Source organism: Excalfactoria chinensis, chromosome 1 (assembly GCF_039878825.1).
Source record: "Excalfactoria chinensis isolate bCotChi1 chromosome 1, bCotChi1.hap2, whole genome shotgun sequence".
NCBI classification, from domain to species: Eukaryota; Metazoa; Chordata; class Aves; order Galliformes; family Phasianidae; genus Excalfactoria; species Excalfactoria chinensis.
Window position 1 is genome coordinate 52,619,456 of NC_092825.1, and position 22,401 is coordinate 52,641,856.

The 22,401-nt window shown below is 37.4% G+C and overlaps 1 protein-coding gene across 2 annotated transcripts; it reads right to left on the reverse strand.

Annotated features, from left to right (window-relative positions):
• Positions 1-1,912: 1,912 nt before the first annotated feature.
• Positions 1,913-19,002, reverse strand: DRAM1 (DNA damage regulated autophagy modulator 1). 2 transcript variants are annotated; one of them, XM_072351582.1, is made up of 7 exons: positions 18,706-18,968; positions 13,168-13,235; positions 11,829-11,971; positions 8,881-9,058; positions 7,770-7,828; positions 5,490-5,582; positions 1,914-3,196 (listed from the first exon to the last, which is right to left on the reverse strand). In XM_072351582.1, the coding sequence occupies exons 1-7, from the start codon at positions 18,873-18,875 to the stop codon at positions 3,152-3,154; spliced, it is 756 nt and encodes a 251-aa protein (XP_072207683.1). In that variant the 5' UTR covers positions 18,876-18,968; the 3' UTR covers positions 1,914-3,151. The 2 variants fall into 2 exon arrangements, with proteins under 2 accessions (XP_072207692.1, XP_072207683.1); XM_072351591.1 differs by lacking the exon at positions 5,490-5,582 and having other exon boundaries at positions 1,913-3,196; positions 18,706-19,002.
• Between the last annotated feature and the right edge of the window lie 3,399 nt (positions 19,003-22,401).

Consider the following 22,401-nt stretch of genomic DNA (forward strand, 5'->3'; position numbering starts at 1 on the left):
TTCAAAATCTCTCTTTTTGCTTGTGACAGGACTCTTGAGTTTGCCTCACAGATTCCTGTTGGCCAGATCCCAGCACAGTGATTCTATCTTCCAAATGAATATTTTGCTCTTCCTTGCTAAGATCTTGGGTGCTGAATCATTTCTCACAGTTTTCAACTTCACTCTGAAGTCCATATTGGAGGTTGCTTTTCTATAGTCCTTTTGCTCCTGCATTCCTCTGAATAGTGCAATTTACTGTGATCTCTGGCTCAGCATACATGGGAGACGAGCAGAGAGTAAAGGTGTCCTATGGTGAAGTATTATTTAAGTAGTTTGACTGGGTTTCATCTCCTTGTGACTTCTGACTGTGATAAAGAGTGGTAGCATTTCCTAGTGGTAGCTAGGAAAATGAGGCTGTGCACTTTTGAAAGAGACGGAGACAGGATTTAGCATAACCACTGAAAAGAACAACTGTCATATGATTTACTATAGTTTATACTAAAGTTTCTCATTCACTCATAATGTGCTGACAGAAAACATGCAAATGGAGTAGATCAGAAAAATACTCCTAGCATAGTTCCTAAGGAAAAAAAAGATCTCTGTTTCTTGTTGCTCTGAAATGTGAAAGCAGTAGAAAAAGGGGCAACAGAAATAAAGTAAGGGAAGTATGCTGTGACGTTATCTGTGTGAGCCTCTAGGGATTATCTGTGACAAATTAAACAGCATTACTCAGCAAGAGTCATGATAAAACTTGGTAGAACAAAATTCTTTGGATTGCTTGAAAGGTGAACTGCAACTAGAAGAAGTACTTGGGATCTGGGATGAAAAGATGCCACAACTCTGAGAATAACCAAAGTATTTTCAGTAGTTGTTCACTGCACGGATGAAAAGGTAAATCCATCGTCTGCACCTGCATGTTGACACCTCTGGCCTAATGACTTAAATGAAGAGCAAATTCATGTTGATGTATTCTTTTGGGCATGGCTGTAACTCATATAAAGTAGCATGATAAAGCTTAGAAAAACTGGATGAGTTTTGTTAAACTACGTTAGTGCATTAATTTAATTAATTTTGATTTTAGCAGAAAAGATTATTTGTATTCATTTGCTTACTCTGAAATGGGGTTTGTTTTTTGGGGGTTGTCTTTTTTTCCCTCTCAGGAGACTGTAAGCAGTGTAAAAGTTGACAGATTGGTTAAGATTGTTGGACAAGGTATAAGAGATTAAATAAGTGTGAACTCATTTCAGGAGTTTCAATCACTCATTGGGAGTGACTGAATGTTTTCTTCAGTGTTTGCTCACTCTGGGCCTTAAAACTTATATAACATTGTAGTGATTATTTCTTGAGTCAGTAGAGTCCAAGGAATTATTTTCTTATATAAGTGAAATCACTGGAAAAAATGCATTAAACTTTACTAAAGGCTGAACTTCAAGTTAGCATGATTTCTTTTGTCCACTTAAAGAGTTTCGTAAACTGATGAGTTTACATCACATCTTATTTGTAATAATACTTTCAAGCTTCTTATACCTTAGTTGAAGAGAACTAGGAATAAAAAGCCAAAGAAATTTCACACTACAGTATCATAAAATCATAGAATTACCAAGGTTGGAAAATACCTACAAGATCATCCAGTCCAACCATCCACCTATCACCAATAGTTCTCAACAGATATATGAAACTCAGTCTTAGCTTGGCCTTTGGGAATAACAGAATGTCATTTCATGGTTTCTGATGAGCTTTAGGCCAAGGAATATGAACACTTAACCAGCAATACAGAAGTCTTGCATCTGATCTGCACTAGGTTTTATTGTCAGCATGATCGTAACTATAAACCTCTGCGGGGTAACCCAAAAATTGTAGGCAAATCTGTCAGCGGAAAGCATTTTTACTTTAATTATTTGGAAGAACTTATGAAGAAAACATGGAGGCTTTTAAGTTGTGAAACAGATGAATTTATTACAGTTAAAAATACCCATTAAAGGAGATACCAACAGAAGACTAATCTGAAGGCATTAGTCTCCAAAATAAACATATCTATTTTTTATCTCAGGGAAAATTAGCAACTGAAAATCATCAATATTACCTTGGGTGGGGGGGGGATACTGATTGGTAGCCAAGTGGTTAATGTGTTAAGTGGAGGTAGTGAATCAGCCCATGAAAGAACATTTTGCCTTCAGATGCTGGTAATGTGTGACTTCCCCGTTAGGCCCTTTCCAAGTACTCCATTACAGAAGTGCATTAGTAGCAGTAAATATGACATATCTTAACCACAGAAGCTTTCCAGCATTATTTTTTCATTTCTTTACATAAATCATACTCATACCCTTAGAACTGAATACATGAAAACTACTGTTGTTTCGTTTTCCATTCATTCTCAGTGACTTTTTGGAGACCATCATTGTAGATTAAAGCAAAGACTGGCAAACTTCTGCTCTGTATTAACCAAACAGCAGTACGATTTCTTTTTAGTACATCATACATAAATGTAAATTTCCTTCCCATTCCACTTCAATTTTGAGCTTCCTATGGCCAGCAATGCATAAAAAGGGAAAAAAGGGGGCAAACTTTTACAGTGTATATTGTGCAGAGATGATTAGAAAACGTTTTTCAAGCAGTATAGTTTAAACTTGTAGGATTTGTGTGCACTATCAGAATGTTGTAGTATAATGTCCCAGTCAACTCACTGCAAATACCGAATCTCGAAACAAAGATGCTGGCTTTCGTCTGCCTCCACAGTCCTTGTAACTTAAGAGTAGGAGTTCAGGTTTAGTGTTGTTCATTGTCCTTAAACTTTCCAAACTATTCCCAGGTTGTATTTTCTCAAGTTTAAAACCAATGCAACTTATCAGACTATAACAAATGCAAAAAAACTATGGCTCTGCCCAGAAGGGAAGAGCAGAGGAGGTCCACATCTTCGAAATGTTTCTATAGGTTACTTCTATTGCAGTATTTTGAGTACAAAAGGCAGTATAAAAATTACAAAGTAATGCAAAAAGAGAGCAGAAATATTGCTGATAGTATTTAAAATGTTTTGGTGGGCACCCTTAAAGATGTTGCAGAATTAATGGTGCGTGTTCTTCACAGAACTTAAAATCCCTGCTCCTCTGCAGTGTCTTCCATAAGTAAAAAGAAACAGAATATTCATCAACATAAAATACAGCTTTCTCTGCTATCAGGATTCTTCGTGTATTTCTGTTGATATCCTTAAAGTAACTCTCTAAAGGAAAAATCAAAGAAGAAGATCAGCTTAAGAGAAATTATTTTTACAGTTCTGTGATCTACAGGGAATACAAGGAATTATAACAACAACAAAATCATTTCAATGTAACGTGTATTGTGAGGAACATTTAAAAATAAAGGATTATTTTTCTCATAGTCTGATGTTTGGTTTTCTGGATCAATAGTTTGGCTTTCTGTGAGCACTGATTAAGACAAAAAAAAAGAGGATGTAATAAAAAGAAATCTTTGTCATAGTCAAACACTGACATTGAATGCCATGCTATCTTATAGCCTGTAAATTAAAATACACACATTTTATTTAGTTTAATTCTATTGCTTTCATTTATTTATTGAGATTGTGAGATTGTATATAGTTAAACTTTCAGTGTTTGAGTTCTGTGATTTGAAAGAGAGCCATTGACTAATTAAATTATTCTCTCAGCACTGCCATACTGACTATAAATGTATATCTATCTCCAAGGTGTGACTTCAGTAGTAAAATCAATGCTGTCAGAAATGTAATCATCAAATCGTGATGGACTGGCAGTAAATACCAGAGAAGACAAGTGGTACATTTGATGATGTATGTATTCCTGAATGGTACTTGAATATTTTTTGTCAGTTTTGGGAGGCAATTACAGGTTTTTAATATATTTCATTCTGCGATTTTGGACAATTACTTTTTTTTTTTTTTTTTTTTTTTTTTTTCAGTGCATTTATTTCAGCGTAAACTGGCCTTCATTTTAATATGAGAAAAGCCTACAGCTGTAGTCTATTCAGTATTATTAGTCACAGAATAACAGAATCACAGAATGGCCAGGGTTGGAAGGGACCTCGTGGATAATGATGCTCCAACCTCCCCACCACAGGCAGGGCCACCAACGTCCACATTTAGTACTAGACCAGGCTGCCCAGGGCCCCATCCAGCCTGGTGTTGAACCCCTCCAGGGAAAGGGCATCCACAGCCTCTCTGGGCAGCCTGTGCCAGCACCTCACCACTATTATCCTTAGTTGAAAATCCATTTTTGCATATGCTCATGGAAGTTATATATGGATTACATATGGATAAAATACATATGTATGTTTGAACTATTCCCACACTTAGCAAGCATGTAAGTGAAGAAGCAAGTTATGCTAATCACAAAGTTTTATGTGATCTCGTGTCAAGTTTCAGTTTTATGACTTAGAGGGCTCTCACTATTTTCCTTACCGCCCCATCTCCAAAAGTTCTAGTTACGGTTTCCAGCAATTTATAGCAGCACCAGTTGGCTCACATATGTAATCCTAAGTAGTTCTACAGTTATGCAAGTATCTGGATCTAAGGTTTTTAACTGTCTGGGAGCTGTGTGAGAAAATATTATTTGTGAAAGACCCACGTATGTGACACAATGTCCAGAGTGATTACGAATGATTTAGTTCTTAGTTATGATGTAAAGCAGCATTACCATCTTTTCTACCTCGGGATGAGACAGCTAGGTTATGGGGAAGTCAAATATCCAGAACTCTGCGATGGGCAAGGAAACCATGAACTTCCTAAGATGTACAGTAGCATCTTCAATAGGCATTTACCTCAAGCAGTGTTTTATGACATTTTTTCACAAGTTTATTTGCTGAATTTAAGCTTTAATATTCATATTTATAGCACTTTATGTCCCTGCACTGAATCAAAAACCCATGAAACTGCAGCTAAAACGTGGTGGATAAACACCAAATATGGGAAGAGTAAGCTGAAGAAACTAAGTTCAAGTCAAATAAAAGTGTTTTCTTTTTAACTCATCTAAGATTTTCTCTTCCTTAAAGTCGGGTTTGATGTATCATCAGAAACTGAAGTCACTTCAACTACCCAAAACATTTTCATGTTAGTACAAATCAAAACGTACTTGATATTCTTCACATTATGAGGGAACATGTATCAAAATATGTAATTCACTGAAAGAAATGAAACAGCTACATTTGAAATAAAGTGCATTATTATATAAAATACCTCAGGTAGAAAGAAATGCAGCTTTAGTTGCAGCATTTATTTTGCTGTTATATTCTCCTTTAAGGGTCTCCTTCTACGAAGCCATTTTCAAGATCAAACACCTATTAAACTGATTTATAGCACTATTTCTTGTTTTAAAAATACAGAAGAAATACATTCATGAGGTAGGCAGAAATCAGTTCTCTGAGAAAATTTGTTTGTATATAGCTTTGGTATTTCTAGTACAGATAAAAGAGTAGCAATTTTCTATTGCATTTGTTACTCAATTCATAGTTTTCAGCCACTGCTAAAAGATTCAGATACCAACCTGAAAATCTTTAATGAATGTTAAGAAGAAGAAGACGAAACCAAAGGCCACTGTCCATTCACAGATTGCACTCATGAAATGATAAGTATAATCCTGATGGAATGAGGCACAAAATAAATTTTCAGGAAAAAAAAAACAGCTAAAAAAGTAACTGTCAAATGCTATTAAAAAATAAATTAAAAAAAGATTGAGAATAGAAATCCTCATTGATGTACATGGCAGAAATATAGAATATTTTGAAGAGGGACTGCTTACATTTTGCCATTAAACTTTTCTTACTATTTTGCATGGGAAAAGAAGATTCACAGTAATATCAAACTTTAGAAAGTATTGTGTAAACAAATCTTGATCGGTGACAAACACCTAAATATTCCTGTTTTTTGAAGTCAGGTTTATTATTATTATTATTATTATTTGCATATAAGACTTCTTCTAAATCTGCAAATTCTGACGATGAATGTTGAAAAGGTTTTATTCCAGGCCGCAAATGAGATAGTCTTACATTGCCAACAGGTAGTAAGTACAGTGCTGGGGGTTTACATGTCTGTCAGAAGCTTAGCGCTCTGAGGCTTTGAAAAAGGTAATCCCTAAAAGACAGTGTGTGAGTTGAGAAAGGAATCCATATGCTTCAATTGATAAATCATTTGGAGAGATGTGTTTCATGTTTATATGATGGGATCCTGGTCTCTTGTTTAGGAGCTCCAACTTTACAATAATTAAACAGAACAGTACTATTCAAATGCATAAAGATACATTCAAATACATACAGCATGTATTGCTGTAGCACAAAGGAAAAAACAGAAGCAATATCAAGCCTAACAATCTTACAAGCAAATTATACTCAATAAGTTCAAGTATGTTTCTTTTCCATCAAAGAATCCGTTGTGCTTGTTTGTGAATAGCTAGCATTGTCACCAAATTTATGCTACTTTATTTTGAAGGGAAATGCAATCTGATTTCGTATGTAAAGTCACATGTAGTTAGATCATGTCTAGATAAAGATATTTTTAAATAAGTAACATTTCAAAAATTCCACAAATATGCTAAAACTTATGACTCATCATCCTAATGACTTACTGTATAAAAGTTAATGCAGATTTCATTTGTAGCAAATAGTAAGTATATTTATCAAGACTGTATACATCCCATTAAGCAAAATGTCTTGTGCATGACTATGGAAATGTATAAGGTATCTATCATGTATAAATGTATAAGAAAATTATGGTTAGCACAAGATCAGAGCATATAATTTTCACCTGAAAAATGTGTGTTCATATGTAAAGAATATCCAAGTGCCCATATTCAAAGCTTTTACTCAGAGTCATTGAGTTAAGTGGTACTTTCCCTTACAGGAAATTCTCACAATGCTTTATAATGGATGGCAGCCATTGTATGACTGCTCCTTATCATGGAAAGACCTATGTAATATGACACAAACAGAATGAGAAGTATTTCTTTATGCGCCATCAACAAATACTCCATCTTTCAATAAAAAACATTTTTACATTTCAATTAAAAAAAAAATAAAACCAACAAAACAAACCTCAGGAGGTAGTTATTACTAAGTTTATCTGGCTTTTGAAATACATTTTCCAAATGTTTGCTGTTGAAATACATTTACCAAATTTGCTTTTATTAAACACTTAAGGCTGGATAAACTCTCTGTATTACTTAACTTGATTTTTTGAATATCTCCATGTGGGAAAGTTTGTCTAAAAATAAAACTTGCCCTTCTTAATAATCATTCTGATAACACCAAAAGCCATTCAAATACCTGATACTTACCTGAGTATGTTTTACCTCAGCCCCCTCAATGTTTACCATGCTAGTAAAGATTAACTAACAAGGAACGATAGTAAAAACTGAGAGAAGAAATGAAGCAAAAAAAAACTTGAGAATGTCAGAATCAAATTGGTTCACCTTTGTTCCATGTGTGTGATTCATTTTCAAGAACTGTGACCATAGAAGTAAGTAGAACAAGTCATTACCAGAACATTTGTTTTTTACGCTGTTTTCTACCAGTAAATTTCTAGTGCCTAGTTGAAATGAAAGTCTAACTGTCTTCAGTTTTACCCATCCATGATTTTAACTAGCTGCAATTTGCTAATGAAGAAATAACAGTAAACTAACAAAACCCGTAAAACAGTTGCCTTCTGTTTGTGAGAATGTACTCTTCAAAGTCTCTGAGGGGTGTGTAATGCTTTACACTTTCAGACAAATATAACAGAATTCTGCAAATAGTATGAAACTCAGTCAGTTGGCTTCCTAATGGAATTTTACCTTTTCACTTGGAGTCCAATCTATTTTTGTCATGGAAATTCTTGAAGCAAACACGATCACTGGGAAAAAAAGCAGCGTAAAGGAAACTATAGAAGTTAATGAGTGATAGCAAAAATGTCTGCTTATAAAAATAGATTCCATTTCCCCCTTCTGTTTCCCCCTTCTTTAGCACCAGAGATCCTGAACAACCAGAATATCACATCAAAATGTTAAGACAGTAAATGAAGTATATTTTTAAAAGGGAACTAATACTAGCAATCAAAACATACTTCTAAACAAATGAAGGTCTCGTGGAGTTCTTCCAAAATACTGAGTACAGGCAGACATTCCAAAGCATAGCTCAAATTGACGAGTGAAGGCTATGGCAACAGAGCCTGGCAATGTTGGAAGGGAAATGAGCTCAGTTTCTATAGGTCCCACAATAAGGACCTTGATACATTTGTATAATTTTCTCTCAGGATTGGCTCCCTCTTTAAAAACACTTCACAGCTGCTGAAAACAATAGTAGACTGCAGCTGGATGACATGATAATCTGCTGCAACCAGTTTTAACACTGGAAGATCACTTAAAATCTAATAAAATCAATGGGATGACCCTAATTTCAGTGAACTGTGGCAGAATCCAGTAAGGGCATTGAGTATGTCTTTAAGGAGGCATGTAGTTAAGCCAAATAGCAGCAAACATGAACTAAAGCATCTGCTGAAGCTTGAAGGAAATCTTATGTATGCCAGCGGTGTTTAGAATGTCTGTAAATTAGATTTTCTGTAGAAGTGGTGCCCTATCTTTGCAGGTCTTCTGCAACCCTCTATAAATAAAGGAGATGGGGAAGCTGGTCTAGCTGACTTCCTAATGTTCCTTCCTATCTGAATTAATGTGTAACTCCATGAAGAGCACCAGGTCATTGATACATCTTTCTGAAATGACCCTGAAGCTCATCTTTATGCTATTAACAGTGTTTTGACAGGGTATCTGCATGATTATAGAAGAAATATTTGAGAGTCCTAAGCAAAGACTGTAGCCTCATTTTAATCCTGTATTAGCAATGGCGTAACCTCAAAGAAAGATCATGAAGACATAAAGGGAAAGCAGTGGGATACACTATAAAGGATACTGGGAATGAAAGAAATGCATGATATTAGAGATATGAGCATCCTTATGTGACACACAAAATAAGTGTTCCATTGTGGGCAGGACTTGTAAGAGATTATAGATTGAAGCGTTATGTATACAACACCACAGCCAAATGCCACCAGAGCTCCTATGTCATGGACACTGGGAACAGACAACTCCTGGAAAGAGAATCAACACAGTGGTTAGCTGTTTATTTCTGCCATGATAGGAGCCAATGAACACCGAGAAGATGACAGCTATATTATGCTGAGCATGTAGAAGCAGCAGGAAACTGTCTCTTCTCCCAGTAGTCTGCATAGAGAAGAAAAAAGGAGAAAGTATAGCTCAGAGAGGTAGACTAACCTTGTCCAAAGCCAACAGGTCAAAGTCAAACACAGAAAAAGCGCAGGTCATTTTTAGTGCTATTCAGCAGTTGGTTGTTGATGATTACTGTTTTCATGAGCAGGAACTGGCTTGTGTTTTTCTTAAGAGATTCTTATACCTCCTTTTTCCCTTTACATTGCTGGAGATTTCCATTCTTTTATGTTGAAAGTTGAATCTGCATTTGTATGGCCATTCTCTTAACTAATGGTGAGGTTTCATGGCAGCTGATCTGAACCCTGACCGCTACAGCTTTGTCTCCTACACTAAACTACACTTCAGTCACAAGATCTCAGAAAATGAATTAGCAGAAAACTGGTTATATATTAAAAAGAAAAAAAAAGTGTTACCTAAAGTAAGTTATTGAGACAAAGATCTTCCACTCTCAGTCTCTTGAATTATTCAGTCCTCTTACTCTTACTCTTTAACATATCAACAGTAACCTTTATTCAGTTTCCACAAAAGGTGAAAATATCACTAAACTGGAGTTTAGTAAAAATCTAAACATAGGATATTCTCTCATTTAAAACGCTAACAGGTAAAAAATCCTGTATCAAAACAGTCTGAGATTCCAAAGAAATTACAGTATTCTAAATGTTAAAATAAAAACAATAGGAATACCAAGTTATGCTATCCTGGAATCCAGCATCAGACAGAGAAATTAGCTTAAGATCTGTATTTTCATATCTTTTCTGTCTGGAGGCCACTGTTTTTGTTTTCTTTTAGTGGGGATTATGTTCACATGCTCTGCTTGATTTTTTTTTTCTCTATGCCTTCTTTTTTCTACTCACCTCCCTTCTATCTCTCTGTGATGTATTAAGTTCTGACAAATTTTAAAGCACATTTCTCACAGAGGCACTGCAGTGGTCTCTCATCCATACCTGGACTTTCTTCTCCTCTGTCCCAGATTTTGCCTTCCATGCAGAAATGCCAGTATTTGGATTAAAAAGCATAAAGCATAACTGCTGGCTTTTACATTAAGCCTTATAAACAATATGCAGAGCTTTTCTAGTACAGCTCTCAGTCTTGCTCCTTTCAAACTAGCACAGCTTCCCTAAGATACACATTACACATAAATCCTACGGAACCGCAGGATATCTTGATACATCTGGTACAGTAAGTCTCCTAAGTCTTCTAGTCCAAGACAGTGAGATCTCTCTTTAATCATGTTTAATGTCCAAAAGGCAAAGACAAACCTACTGAGATCAGACTTCCTACTCTGCCTTATTCATTAAGAGCTACAAGGCTTTTCCTTCTATATCCAATTATATTCTTAAAGCTATGCTTTCACTGTCTTTCATTTCCACATCAGGCATTTCATTATTCAAAATAGAGAATAAACACCTTATTCATGACCATTACTTATTTTCCCAGAACGCCTTTTGATTTTGGAGAATTCACTGCTAGGGTTTCCTACCACCTTATTCTCGCTTTTATTAAGTGTTCAGAGGACAGTAATGTTAAAATCCCATTCTACCTAGCATGCCTTACCTTGAAGCAAAAGCATGAAAATTTTTCCTTGCAGGTAATTATGCCGCTTAAAACTCCTCATAAGCAGCATTAGATTTGTGTAAGTGTACATCTTACACATTTCCAGCAGTATTTCTGAAGTCTTTTCAATAAACCAGGTATTTTGCTTAGGGAAGAGTGAAAATGAAGTGATGCCCAGAAATGTCATTCAGTTCTACTACCATACTTGAGTATGGAGGAATCTATGAACAGGCAAGGACAGCCAATAAAGGTTAGATAAGAACTAATGTTGTTACTGTCAGTGGACCCCTCTTGAAACACTAAGAGCAAAATTTCTGCTTCCCTGATTCTCCAAATTACTTAGCATGTCTTATTTACCTTTTCCTTATTTAAGCTGAGTTTGTTGTATATTTTAGACCAGAACACTACTACCCATCATCTGACTCTTTTATGCCATGTATGAATGTGAGAATAGATATTTAAAAGTAGAATAATATGCACTGTCTGTAGCATTTGCTTCCTACATGCACTGCTTGGAGGTAAGAATAAAAACAGCAAGATAGCAGTCTAAGACAGAGAAGTTTTAGTTTGAAAATAGCATGTCAATTACATTCAAAAATTGTATTGGCTGCTAAAGCCATCACAATCTTTATTTTCCATTTCTCTACACTTTTTCTCATCATTACATGAGCATAATGGTCTTTACCAAAACATTTCTAGAAGTAGACCATCCTATAAAGGAAATATTTTAGCCTTTCCCAAAGATTTAAAGGCAATATCTCAAGCTACCTGTCGATGAAACTTGATTTGATTCTGAGATGAAGAATGTATATGTAGTATGAAGTTGTTTTCTAGTACAGGCATATTGCAGGATAAGTGCACATTGAACCCCTTACTGACATAGCTATGCAGGAAAAAAAGATTGAGTTCAGAGAGTTAAACCAAATCTATAATTTTAAAGCTGTTTCTGACAAGAAAGACTTTCTCCACTTGCCAAATATCCATATTAGGATAATGTTAACCATTCAGATCTATTTCATTTTTAACTGCTAAAAAAAACCCTTTAATTTTAGTAACGATATGAAAATGTGATCATACCTGAAAAGTTGCAACTATCCCCATTCCAGTACAACCCATCAATCCAATACACAATGAAAACATGTTGCATGAAGACCTAACAAAGCGCAATGATTCATTTTGCTTCTCTATTATTAAATATCTGATATACATTGTAATTGCACCTGGAAAACAAAACAAAACAAAACATTTTTCAGTGTTCATGTATCTCTTATATTTCAATATCTCGCCCTATAATAAATTTACATACAGAATTAAATTATAAGCATAATGGCATAGATAATACTGCCTTTAATTTTGCAACTATTCTTACACATCTTAAACTCAACATTGTATATCAATGTTGTCTAGAAAGAACTGCAAATTGGTTAAAGAAAAATATGAATTTGAATACCATATGAAATACCAGGCACTGGCTTTCCACATTTGCAATAGCTGTTACAGGGAGAAGAAACATAACATAAAAGTGGAAGCATTCCTTCTGCTTTGATACATAATTTTGTACTAGAATGGCATCTTTTTATAATGGACACCCTGAAGAACTAATACATTTTCATAGTGTGTAAACAGGAGAAAAAAGAAATAGTAACTCGCTGTGTATTCAGAAAATACAAAATTTTGAGGCAGTTTGACTACTCTTTCTGCATTACACACAGATTTCATTGCAGCTTACATGACCCCTATGTGCAGTTCACTCCTAACAAAAACCTCTTCTGAATTAGAAGATAAAGGTTTATTAGTATATCATAAGTAGCAGACCAGATTCCATAAAAAAAAAAAAAAAGCAATGCTGTAATCCAGTTTGATAACACAAAATAATCTACAGCTAGAAAAATAAACCACTGTATGTTGTTCATGTACTAAGATGTTAATGAAATTCAACTAGACAGTGTGACAAAATGAGTCTCTTTGAAAAGGTAAAATGTGGGATTTTACTCTGATTGGAGGCCATCACAGAGTCCATACACACAGTTACACAGCTACTGACCCTCCATCCCCTAGAAGTGAATAGGAACTGCTAAACTTTCTCATTCAAGATAAGCAGATACAGTAGAGGAGTAGGCATCTTCTCACAAGCCAAGTGTTGCCTCAACACCATTTTATCTTGCTGCAGCATTCTTACACCAACTACTTTGCACGGATGAAATGCTCTTATGAGACAGAAGGGCCACTAAAGTGACACTACTGGCAAGCACCTGGCCCTCTGTATGAGAATTCCTTACCACTGATATACCATTAAATGGTTATTGAATTGTAGAGTATGTTTTACGCTGAACACTGCATGTAGTCCAATACAAGTAGAGAACATTTGCAAGTTTACGTTTCTTTACTGTGTTCAGATCAAATAGCTTATACATACCTAAAAGTGCTGAAATATTAATCATAAAACCAAAGACACCACTTTCTGGAGGTTTAGTTCCAGTATCACTAAAGCAAGAAGAGAGAAATTAAAAGTTAATTAAGATCTTTATAACATAAATGAGATGCACAAATGAAACCCCAAGAGGAATGTAACTTGCATGAACTGCTGTTATGTATGTAACACATTTAACACTTTTAAACGTCACTTGCAGCATACTTAAGCTCTATTTGTAGTAATGAACCTTTGTTTTCAGAAAGAAATCACATATTTTGAGCATAATATTTGAACCGTATTCCTTCCTTTTCTGTATGCAATATGCACAGATGTGTCAGATTGCAATACTTTGATCATAAACTAAATACATTATTATATAAATGATATTTTATCCACTAAGCTAACACTATGATAACCTTACCTAGTAACATTCAGTATCCTAAATTGTTAGAGAATTGAGCTTAATTTCCTAACTTATTACACAGGGTTGTACCCCAGAAGAACGGTTGTGCTCCAATGCCTGGGAATGTTTCTGGGCAGTATTTAATTTTGTAATGTAGATACAGCTTAAGAGTACTCTCAGTCCAAGATGTTGCAAGTTCCTTTTGCTGAAGCAAATCCCTCTTATAATAGAAAATTAGAAGTTCCCTGGGCCAGAGAAATGAAGTATGAGTGTGAGAATATCCACAGAATGTACATATACAAATACACTCATATGAAAAATGTCATCTTTAAAAAACATATATTGCCTAGAAAATAGAATGCCTTCATCACAGAACCCTTTTCCCTTTTTTCCCTACATAGGAGTTAACACCCATACCAGAGAATGCCTTTGCCTGGCAGGATGGGCATACTCCTGGGAGGACACAGGTTCAAGTCCCTCAAGGAGGATTCTTGAGATTATGAGAGCGCTCTGTGTAAATAAGAATACAGCAATGCCATCACCTGTTCGTATTATTTTTTCTTGTCTAAAACACAGCCAGCTGAGAATATCTATTAGGTCAGACTCTATTGGTCACGCCAACAGTAAGTAGGTACCTCATAAACCCTTACATAATTTGGGTGTGGACTGAGTTTCCAGTCACTCACCACTATTGAGAGGCTGTGGTATAATCTACTCATGAGTACTGACATGGCTGTGTATTATAAACAAAGGCACCCAAGGAACACTACTCTCATAAACACAGGGAAGGATTTTAGTTAATGCCAAAGTTCAGAGGAAACTGAACATATACCCTGAGAATGAAACTTTCTCTTAGGTATATGATGAGGCAAGTAGGTACTAGCTAGAGATTTTCAATGTTTCACGAAGTTCGATCCTCTTCATTCCAACAGTGAGTTTTCATGCTGGATATCAAAACCTACCACTGAATGCAGACAAAATGGCAGGTTCTCATCACAAGCAGCCAAAAGAGAAAGCTCTCTCTGCATGCTTTTAAATAAAGATGTTGGCAACTTCGTTAACTTCAAGACAGAAAATTATGGCAATACCAAAATATTTATTTGCATTATGAAACTACATTATAATCATCCCCTTACACGTTATAGAACCGTTTGAGTTATCAGCTGCTAATATGATTTATAAAGAACGGGAGGAAGCTTGGAACACAGGGAGAACCCTTTTCAATTACAAGATGATGTAAAGCAGAACAATCTTTTAATTCCATTTCATTTGACAGCTTCCAAATGTTCAGACAACAAAGATTTGGGACACTCCAGTTTTTAGACAAGTTTTTACAACTTCTCAAGCATTAAGAATCCTACTCATACGTATTTTCTTGACGTCATGACTTCTGAAGACTTGTTGCAGCTTGTATCCTGTATTAATTTTTTCCTCTTAAATATGGAATTGGAGATCAATATGAGATCAATATGGAGATTCTTATTATTTTGTTTGACACTTCTGAAAACCATCTTAATCCTTGCTTTGTTTGGCCAGTTTTTTAACCTTGAACTTCACATCTTTTCCTCATCTTTCTGGAGTGTTTTCATAAATACAGCTGAGGACTGCATTTAAACAGTGGGCCACTTGTGGCAACCTTGAAGGACTTTTGCAAATCAGAGGCTGCTCTATGCTAAGTACGGGATTGTGATCACTTCAAAGCTTTTGAAGGGTGTAGGTGAGAAAAGAATGGAATTGGAACATGTAAAGAAAACAACCATTTGGAGTTCTTGGAACACTTCACCATAAGAGCAATCCAAATAAGCTGAAACTGCACAGATCTCCAGCCATTTTTTCAATTAAAGCTTTTCTTAAGTAAAATCCTTATAGGAGATGAATTTTGCTATTGTAGACTTTTAAACTCAATGATCTTAGAAGTATGCTTTCAAGTTACTTCATACTGAGAACATTATATCATATCTGCAATATATTTAGAAAGTATGCAGTCTTTCTAATGCCCTATTTTCAACTAAAAATATCCCTAAGACTAAATGAATAATTAGATATATTTTTACTTTTATTCTGATCTGACACTTTGGGGGAAGAAAATGTAAAAATATTCAGTGATAGTAACTGTCTTTTAAAGAAAAGGAAGAAAGAAAAAAGCACATGAGAAACAAAAACTTGTGCTCATTTATTTGCAGTTGTGTACAGGTGAGCACATCACGGACAAGAAATGTAGTATGAGAATGACAGTATTTGAATCACCAGCTCATGTAGCCAAATTCTTTCAAGTCCAATGGTCTTTTAAAAACTTAAAGTAGAGCAGGTGGCGAAGAAATAGTTTAGGGCCAAAAGACTCATCATCATATTTTATGTATAGACATCTTAAGCTATTTCACTCCAAACTGAAGACTTAAATTACAAGATAGGAAGGCTATTCTGACATTGGCACAGTTTCAAAGGCAAATGTAAATGTGGTCTTCCTCTCACTGAGGCAGCTGTCACATGATAAATAAATACAGTGAACAAGTTACCTGAAGGCATGCATAGGTTACTCAAGAATCTAAAGAATTTGAGAAATGTTGAACTGAAAATTGTCAATACTTGACTCCTTTGTCCAACAGGAATTTCCCCATGCAAATCAATTTCATTTAAGACATTGCACAACTGAAATCTTGCGACATTCTTCCTCTTTCTTTTTATCACACAAAGTTTCACTAAATCACATTCTGAATCCCATGATTCAGATTTTCAGCCCAAAGCAGTGATGTGCAAAACAAGCATTTGAACTATGAATATTGGCCTGGGAGGAAGAACTGTATTCCTAAGTGCACCTTCTACAGAGATCATATACCTGGACCATACATTTATAGAACTATTTAAAATTCATCAGCAGTCAGTGTAAAACCTGACTAAAATGTTGTATTAAAAGCGATTTAAATAAGCAAAACATCTCTTGAGGAAAAAAAAAAAATAGAAGTGTTTTGCTAGATAATGCAAATGGCCTGAAATATTGCATCTGTTTGTTCGTTTGTTTTATTACTGAAAATGCCTTAACTTTCTTGTTTGCTTTATTATTATTATTATTATTTATGTAATTATTATTATTTTTAAGGTATATGGATATTTATAGTTATTCCTTAGCTAAACGAGGAGAATGTTTTAGGGTGTTTTTTTTGTACTGTTTCGGTTTAGCTTTTCCAGTTAGGTATTACCTGCACACAGCTTCTTTCTGATTTAGCTATGGCAGTTAGTTGTGATACCTTCATCAGAGTTTTACATCTGTGACTTCTTGGTTTGATCTGCAGCTTCAAGAATCGTACAAGTAACATCCTTGCTGTCAAAAACTCAACCGTAAATACAATTGTACATAAAATATGCCCTATTCACTCATGTTTTACTCAAGGACTTGGCATATACTGCAACAACAGTTTGTCAAATTTCTTAATATAAAACCTCAAAGTCTTTCTGAGCACAAACCATGTACTGAGTGTAGACACTCAATGGTATATTTTTCTTGGATAAATTGTATTTTTGTGCCAGTAAAACTGTATATAATCAGAGAGTGGAACTCTGAGTATGATTGTTGAGGCGATAGATGATATTTGCATGTACAAGAGCAAGGCTTTCTAAGAGCTGTATTTGAGTAGAAGATCCCTAAGAAGGATGACATAATTATGAAGCCCAATTTTCTTTGTCTCAGTTTGACTAAAGCTCAGCTTTCTTGTATATTGCAGTGGACTGCACCATCTAACTTGCTTATGTTAACAGACCTTAACTTTCAAGCAAATTTAAGTGTATGCAAAGTGTATGTACAACTCGGGTTAGCAGTCTTACAAAATTGCATATGTCAAGGAATTTGACATAGATTTATGTTGAAACGTAATAGAAAAGATTCTTCTCTCAGATTTCTGGCTCACCTTTAATCTGTTAAGAGACAAATGCTAGTAATTTCTCTATTTGGATTTAAATATTAACTGTACATAAGAAATGATTCATACAAAACTGTGCTTCAATGACTAAGACAGTGGGATGGAATGGAATTGAATAGAATGGAATTGAATGAATCAAAATCATAGAATGGCTTGAGTTGGAAGAGACCTGAAAGATCATCTAGTTCCAACTCTGTTCCATGGACAATGTTGCAAACCACTAAATCAGGTTTCCAAAGGCCCCAGCCAACCCAGCGCTGCAAAAACCTGTTTTAGTGTTTGACCACTTATGGTAAGGAATTTTTTTTTTAGAATCTAGACTGACTATGTTTCTGGAGACTAGATATTAGAAAGAACATACCGGTCATAGAATAGAATCATAGAATAACTAAGGCTGGAAAAGACCACTAAGATCATCAAGTCCAACCACCATCCCATCCCCACCATGCCCACTGACCACATCCCTCAGTGCCACATCCACACGGCTCTGGAATACCTCCAGGGACAAGGACTCCATCACCTCCCTGAACATCCTGTGCCACTGCAGCACCACTCTTTCCAAGAAGAAATTTTTCGCTAACATCCAACCTGAACCTCCTCTTGTGCAACTTAAGACCATTACCTCTGTCCTATCACTGTTATGTGGGAGAAGAGGCCAACTCCCAGCCCACCACAACTTCTCAGGTCATTGTAGAAGAGTCTTCCTGGAGCTGCTCTTCTCCAGACAGAACAACCCCAGTTCCCTCAGGCACTCCCCATCAGACTTGTGCTCCAGATGCCTCACAGCTCCACTGCTGTTCTCTGGACACCCACCCATTTCCTGGGTAGTCTTCTACACCCGTTGCTCCTATGGTGCAATTTTAAAAATGCCTTTTGTTGTTGTTGTGTTGTTGTTGTTTCCTAAACAAGCCACTTGTGGCTCTCCAAGTCACATCACCATCTGTTGCACTTTGGACCAGTTCTGGAGTTATGCAAACAAACAACCCCCCCCCCCCCCCCCAGCATTTACATCACTTAGTACAGATCATTCAGCTTCAGTTTTCCTAGGATCAGGCCAGCAGCACACCTCGGCTCCAGCCAAAACCTCTTCCAGACCCTATTTTGCACATGTGGCAGCATGTAGATCCCGCGGCTCCGAGGGGGCAGGATGTGAGGGGGCAGCGCGGGTGAAGCACGGTTCTGCCCGCGGAGCCCAGCTCCCCGGCACCCCCGAACCTTCCTCACCTGATGTAGGGGACGAGCGGCTCCACGTGGCCCGCCAGCACGGCGATCACATAGGAGATGATGAAGGCGGCCGAGGACCAACAGACAAGCAGCGCGGGCACGGCAGCCACCCCGGGCATAAAGCACAGCATCTCCCGCTGCCGCCCTGCCCCGGGCATCGGCGACCACATCGGCGGGGAGTCACCGAGGCCACCTCGGGCCGACCCCACCCTCCCGCCTCACGCGTGTTTTCTGCCTCCAGCTCGCTCTGGGATCCCCTCCCCGCCGCTCGCAGCCTGCCCTTATCGCTTTCGTTTTCCTCAGCTCCGCACGCCGACGGTGCCGCCCCGCCCGGCTAACGGCCGACAGCGGCCAACGGGAGGCGCGGGGCGGTGGGCAGCGGGGGAACGGCGGGAGGCCGTAGGTTTTACGGGCTGGCTTTGGAGCTCCCCTCCCTCCACACACACGCGTTCAAATCGTCTCTGATCCACGGCGCGACCTCATGCAACGTGTCTGGGGTTTCACTTCACACGCTGAGAGGGGGTTGAATCCCAGCTCGCACTGTTCCATGTTCTTGCTTTGGTTGAAGCCGAAGCTGTGAACAACCACTCCAGTTCATTTCTGTTTGCTTTGACTGTACGTGTTTGTCTGCATTCCGGACTAACACCCATGTGCATGGTCACCGTTCCCGAAGGTGAGTGTGGGTGGTGTTGTGTGGAGCCAGCAGCTGGACTTGGCAGTCCCTGTGGGTCCCTTCCACCTCAGGGTGCTCTGTGGTTCCATATCTCTATCACCCATCTCTTCCATCTCCTTGAAAATCTCACATGAGCTCCACTTTCAGTAGAAATACCCTATACTGAAAGCATCCTCCTGAGGTAGGAGCTCACTATTCCCCCGGCCTTTGAAGACACAAGAAACCAAGACGCTTAAGACAGCATACTTGGGTGTAAGTATAGAGAAGTAACGGCACAAACTTCTCAACAGCTAAGACTGCAGATGTGCTGAAGGCGTATCAAATGCCTTTTGGAATAGAGCACTGCTCGTATTCTTGATGTGTAACTTGAGTCTAATATATTGCTTATACTTCACAATTACGCCGGAGCACCTTCGCACACACACAAAAGAAAGCCCATTCATTTTCATGGTGACTAGTTCCGTACTGCTCTGCAAGAGAGGTGTTTTAGGTGTAGGAAAAGCAGGGGCTTTATTAAAAATAATAATAAAAAAATCACATAATCTTTCCATAGCTCATCTGTCTCAGCAATTGGAAGTGGCAGAAGCTTTCTTGTGATGTGTTTATTGCCTTTTAAGTTAGAAATGCAAAAAAATAATGGGTAGAAATTAATATCTGAGCTGCCTTAACATGCGCTGCAATTAAGTTTTGTGTTACTCTCTATGACAGGTAACCTTGTTTTGTCTCTTGGAACTATTCAGGCGCTATACCCAGACTCTCTGGTACAGTGAGAATGTGTTGAATAACAGAAATGCATTGTCCGTGTATTAGACTGCAGAGATCTATTGAGGTTTTCTTTACTTACAGAAAAAAGGAGGAAAAAAATCTTTTTTTTTTTTTTTCTTTTTTTTTTTTTTTTTTTTTAACAATAACTGTATTTCATTTTGGTTCTTTGTAGATCCATATAGATCCAACATCACCTGAATGTCAGTGAGTGCTGAAGGGGACCTTGATGGGAAAATGTCAAAGGTTTCATCCCCTATTCTGCAAAACTATACTGGCCATATTTCTGTAAGTAGCAAATAACTCACTCTCAAGTGAGAGCTGAGTACTTAAATTCTTCACATGACTTTTTGCAATGCTCGGGCATTATTTGGCAGGTGGCAGCTTGCTTTGTTGCTATGTAAACATTTATTATTGCTCATGTGATACATGTATTGCAGGAAGTAGTGAGAGCGCAGAATTTGTAAGTGATGATCTTTGAATTGGTTTTGTCAGCGGCATTTTTACATTGTTCTTTACAAGATCATTAGCAGTTGCAAGGAGTAATAAAAACAGGTTACTTACAAAGTTGAGGAGCTTTTATTTACCGTGTTTGGGAACATTAGTATGGTATTTCAGAGAATGTCTTATGTATATAAGAGTCCAGCGGAGAGCCACAAAGATGGCGAAGGGCCTGGAGCATCTCCCTTATGAAGAAAGGCTCAGTGAACTGGGTCTGTTTAGCCTTGAGAAAAGAAGAGTGAGAGGGGACCTGATCCAGGTCTATAAATATCTGAGGTGTGGGGGGCAAAGTGGCGAGGCCAGGCTCTTTTCAGCAGTGTGTGGAGACAGGACAAAGGGAAACAGCCAGAAACTGGAGCACAGGAAGTTCTGCATGAATGTGCGCAAGAACTTCTTTACGGTGAGGGTGACGGAGCACTGGAACAGGCTGCACAGGGGGGTTGTGGAGTCTCCTTCTCTGGAGATATTCAAGACCTGCCTGGATGCTGAGCTATGTGACCTTGTGTAGGGAGCCTGCTTTGGCAGGGGGGTTGGACTCGATGAACTCTGAAGGTCCTTTCCAACCCCTACTATTCTGTGATTATGTGAAGTACTTCCTAAATATATTTAAAGCATTGGTGTGAACTTACATTTCTCAGAGTAATATTTTATTAGAGTTATAAGAAAAACAAAGACAGGATGTGCAAATAATAACATATGTGTGTGAATTGAAAGCATGTAAGAGATCAAAAATCGATTGTGCTGGTGGTAGTTGTATTCCCACTTATGTTCCATTTGCAGTCTTCTTTCCATAGGTTTTACACTCACTGTATATTTACATACGTAATGAATACAAAGAAAAAAATATATAATATTTTCTTTATCACATTACCTTCTGAATTAAATTAAGTAATTTCTATCAGCTAAGTTGCCTAAGGGATATTCATTGCAAAGTGTCCCGTAAGAAGCTTTGTTCTATCACCCAAAGAGTACTCATTGCTTTTAAAAATGTTTTGTCCTGGAATAAATTTTACCTTGGCATCTCTAATTTGAGGCTGTTTATATATTGATTTTTCTTCCGTTCTTAAAGCCCATAACTGTATTTTGATGCCCCAAAATTTGCTTATTACTTGAATGTACACCTACTGCCGTGTGGTTGTGTACTCTGTGGACCTTTTTGAACTGTCGATGAGAAAACTATTTGTCACTGACAGGCATTCTCTTTGTAGCAGAAACATGCATAGCTAAAACTAACTTGGATGGGAGGGCTGGTTTGAAGGCCCAGGTACTGAAGCAACAGCTGGGCAGTCACATTTTCTAGCTACATACGCATCTCACTCATACTATTGATAAAAAAAAAAAAACAAAAGAGTGTTGAATACTTTCATGCTTCACTTCTCTGGTATCTATGTCTGTAAAACGCAGACCATTTTTTTTTTGTCTTGTGAAACCATTCTAGTGTTTAAACGAAGGGGCTGGGAGGGATTTGGACTGGCTTGTAAATAGTCCTCATTTCCTCTGAGAGGAGCTGAAATAGACATTGCGGTGGTCTTTGTTTCATCAGTATGGCCTTGACATCGATTTCTTTCAGTCCTCCCACTTTGTGATCTGAAACTCCTTTCTGCCAGAGAAGTCTGCATGTACAGCTGCTGCGCTCTTAAGGGCAGTTCTTGGGAAAGCAGTGTGTTTGGGCAAGCAGTGGACATCAGAGTGATCTCTAGCTCAAAAGATTCAGGTTATGGTAGTTAAACAAGTCAAAGAAGGAAGGTAGAAGTTCAGAA